The 4,134-nt window shown below is 37.1% G+C and overlaps 1 protein-coding gene across 1 annotated transcript; it reads right to left on the bottom strand.

Moving 5' to 3' along the window:
* Window positions 1–542: 542 nt before the first annotated feature.
* LOC117380644 (olfactory receptor 52E8-like) lies at window positions 543–1,532 on the bottom strand. The gene has a single exon (XM_033977478.1). It carries the CDS (start codon window positions 1,530–1,532, stop codon window positions 543–545), a length of 990 nt encoding a protein of 329 aa, XP_033833369.1.
* Window positions 1,533–4,134: the final 2,602 nt, after the last annotated feature.

Below are 4,134 nucleotides of genomic sequence, written 5' to 3'. Positions count from 1 at the left end.
GAATTATTACTATTAGCCTTGTATAAGAAGAGCAGTGATCCATTCTCCAGTACACTGCCATCTGAAAGCCACAAACAACTCCTCCTCTGAACATAGTAAGGTTTGTCAATAGGCTATTTACTGTACAGCTCAGAGAGAAAAAGTGAAGGCAATATAGAAAGTAAGGCAGTTTTATTTAAAGTGTATCAATTTAGAAAAACAGCATGCAATATTATCACATTAAAATATAATTATTTACACTTTTAAACTTGTGATAATGATTATGATTGCAATGTGAAAGAGGCCTTTGTTAATATATAGATATAGCACAACAGCATATAAAAGCAGTGTTTCCTGGAAAAAGTGACTATTCTGATGACTGAAACACTGGTAATAAAATGACAAATGTGAGATCAGAACCTGCTTTGCTTTGCCATCTGAACAAGCTGTTCTAAAGTTGTGCACGTGCCTACACAAAACAGTGATGTATACAAAGTGGATACAATTCCTTATCCCACAAAAAGAAACACGAAAAAGGTAAAAATAGAAGACGCCATATAAAACTATCCCAATCTCATCACATTATTCATGATAAATCCTTTCTGCTCTATACTGATTCTAGCCCAGTGCAGTTTCATCAACAAAGATTGCTTGATGTCCTGTGTTTTAAAACAATATATGACTGGATTCACAGCTGCAGGCAGCATACTGTACAGCATTATGAGAAGGATTCGTAAATCCAAGCTGTAGAAAAAACCTTTAAAATTTGATAGATACACAAAGCATCTTGGCAGATAAAACAAACATGTAATTAATATTTGTGAAGTACACGTTGAAAATGTCTTTCTACGTCCCTTTGCATTTGTCATTTTCATAATCACTACAATAATAGAAGTGTAGGAGAATAGAATGAATGCCAGTGGAAGCAGAAGGCAGAACATGGCTAAAGATAAGGAAATTGTGTTAAGTGACACAATGTTTTCAGCGCATGCTTGAGTTACTATAGACATACGGTCACAGTAGCATTGAGCAATTACATTTGATTTACAAAAAGGTAAAAACACTGCCTGCAAAACTATGGTAATCATTATTGGTAGTGGGATAAACCAAGAAATCCCACAGAGCACGGACACCACAGTGTTTGAGATGAGAACAGGGTAACGCATTGGAAGACAAACGGATATGAACCGATCCAGGGCCATCACCATCAGGTTAAAAGACTGAACAGATCCCAAATAATGAACAAAAAACATCTGAACAAAACAGCCATAGAATGAGATGAGACTGTTGCCAAACCAGTACTTGGCAATAATCTTTGGGAGAGTGACAGTTCCAAAAGTCAAGTCGCTGAGCGCCAAGTGGCAGAAGATCAGATATCTTGGTTTCTGAATTTTCTTCTCACACATGACAAAAACTAAAATAAAAATGTTCCCAAAACCAATTGCAATATAGACAAAGAACATCACAGCAGACACAGGACCATAATACTGAGGGTGTAGTCCAGGGAACCCCAGAAGAGTGAAGTGATCTTGTCGTGTCAGATTTACAAGCATGATTACACTTTGTTTCAATGTACAGGGTCAAGAAAACATGTTCAAAACAACAATTGGATCTAAAACACTTTAACAAGTTCTAAACTAAAGAGAGAGAGAGAGAGAGAGAGAGACGCAGGTTGTGTCTCCGTATCTCTCTACTAACTTTTATCGTTTTGTTTCTTGTCGACAGCTAACCTAAGGCCCAGCCCACTCAAACACCCTGAGATCAAACTTTTTATGTTCTTTGCATGTGCAACTTTCTAAAGTTTTTCACACTTCAATAACCCTCTTCCTAACTCAAGTGTAATAAAGCTCACTTAACTAACATATTGACCATGTAGTCATACCAGATTTATACTCAATGCTTTGGTACATATTTTGATTTGGTTACTTGCAGACTGCTCCAGACTGCTGCGGCGTCCAGAAAAAGTACACTCCTTGAGGATTCTTCCTACAGACCCATACCTCACCAAGACCTCTGCCTGCAGAGCCCTGAATTTGGTGTAACATGATGCATTGGTTTTAAGCAGTTTCTTAGTCTGCAGCTGGCTTAGTCAAATGTCTTCAGCCACCTTGACTGTGTGGTCGTGGTTGGAAATAGCCTTGGTGAAGAATGACAGTCCCATCTTTGTCAGTTCCAAAGAAAAGTTACAGAACTAGTTTCTCCAATATTTGTGAGTTCTCAAACTCACAAGAATCCATCTTCAATTGGCCCAGCTGATGCATTTAGGCTTGAGCCACTTTACCTGATTACATTTTGTGATCTCAAATTAATGTGTAGAGTTCTACACATTTCAGTCTGGCTTCTACCAGGTTACTACATTTACTAATTGTGTAGAGTGGATAAACAATGGATAACTGGTGTTGTAAGAAGTTTGTAAAGCATTTTAGTAATTAATCTGACATAGCATGTCGGCACCTTGAAAGCTTTGAAGAGATCATGATGGGTCATGATGGCAATGTGATATTCCATTCAAAATGCCATAATTTTGTTTAAATGATCTGAACAGTCTTTTTCTAACAAACCTGTGAATTATTACCTTCACAGTGATCATGTTTGCCAGGGCCTTGAATGTTATTTATCGTATTCATGTTTTCATGCTGCTTTTAGAAGAAATGAAATTGAACTAATACAGTGAGGAGTCTGACTGTGCCAGGCTAATGTACATGCGGTTGGTCATATCCCATGTGCAACTCTATTAATTAAAGTCTCCAGAGACCTATTAATCATTTACTGCCCCTGCAGATCAGCAATCACTCAATGGAAGTGAATTGTTGGAAGTATTAATTTACAAATCCCTTAAGATGTATTAGTGTTATACTGTGCTTAGAGGATATGTTAATAAGTAATGCAAACCTCTGTGATGTCTAATTGACTTATTGCTCCCAGATTTGTTAAATGAGTTGGCAGATGTACTGAGGTTGTCAGCATCTGAAACAATAAAAACATTTTATTTCAACTGAAGCTGGTAAATGCTCGTGCTACCAACAGAGGACACCAATGACACCAGTACACCAGTACATCATCAAGAGATGACTGTTTCAAAAAGTGCTCTCTTCCATATATGACTAAATATAAAACAAGTACTCATGCAAAATGTTTTTAAAACATGAATAAAGTTGAATGTTGAATGAACTACTTTGGAAAGAAACCAATGACACAGTTGGAGGCAAACATGTTTTGGTAGAGTTCCACAGACATCTCTTGGGGGCACCTTACCCTTGACACAGCTGACAGTAATTACTACTGTTGTCATGTAGTTATTGTTGTCAGTCAAGAACAATCACCCTCTCTTAACTAGAGGGAAGTCGATAACTAGCTATTGGGAATTAATTAAGAACACAGAAGCAATAGTTGTTGGGCCCTGTGTACCAACAGCATCTACAAACAGATAACATTATATTTATCATTGTAATGCTTCCTGTTTGTTTTTGATGACTTGAGTCTTAGTGATTTTACAGATGACAACACATTGTCCTGTCTTAGGTCAAGCCAAGACTCTTAATTGTTCCGTAAATAAAGATTTGCTTCACAATCAGGTCAAGAGAGTAAAGAAACTAAATGTAAAAGGTTGCAAATAGTATATTGCCCTTTCATTTGCACACACATTAATACCATGGAGTGAGTAATCACTAGAGGCACATTAAGAGAAGTCTCTTGCTCAAGGATAAAGTGGTCTTTATTTGCAATAGAACATCATCAAGGGTTATTTTTATTTTGAATGGCCACAAAACATTCCAGGACCATGATGTCACTGAATGCATCAGAGGAACCAGCAACTCTGATCCTTGAAAGAACAAATTACAAGTACAATTACTTGTATCCCGATTTGAATATGCTAATCTGGGACTGTTCTCATTGAAAGTGATTAGAATTAAGTCAAGTATTTCCAAGCTGACTTTGACAAAGGGTATTTGTTGTGCAACAGGCAGACTTTTCCATATCCAGTTGAGAGAAAAATTAGACATCTTTCCCATCTACCTCATCCATATATCTGTTGAAAGTGGCCAAAATGTTACGGTTTGTTTTGACACTGCCATCCAAAAAACAATGGTGCTCCGTGATTGCTTAATTTACACTTGCTTAATTTATCCTGTTTACAAGGCTGTCTTACTTTGA

The sequence above is a fragment of the Periophthalmus magnuspinnatus genome, chromosome 13 (genome assembly GCF_009829125.3).
Source record: "Periophthalmus magnuspinnatus isolate fPerMag1 chromosome 13, fPerMag1.2.pri, whole genome shotgun sequence".
Taxonomy (NCBI): Eukaryota; Metazoa; Chordata; class Actinopteri; order Gobiiformes; family Gobiidae; genus Periophthalmus; species Periophthalmus magnuspinnatus.
Note: the sequence above shows the minus strand (reverse complement) of the source record. Positions and strands in the feature narration are given on the sequence as shown.

Excerpts from the sequence above, each read along its gene's own strand:
- LOC117380644 (XM_033977478.1), bottom strand. The coding sequence starts at position 1,532 with ATGCTTGTAAATCTGACACGACAAGATCACTTCACTCTTCTGGGGTTC.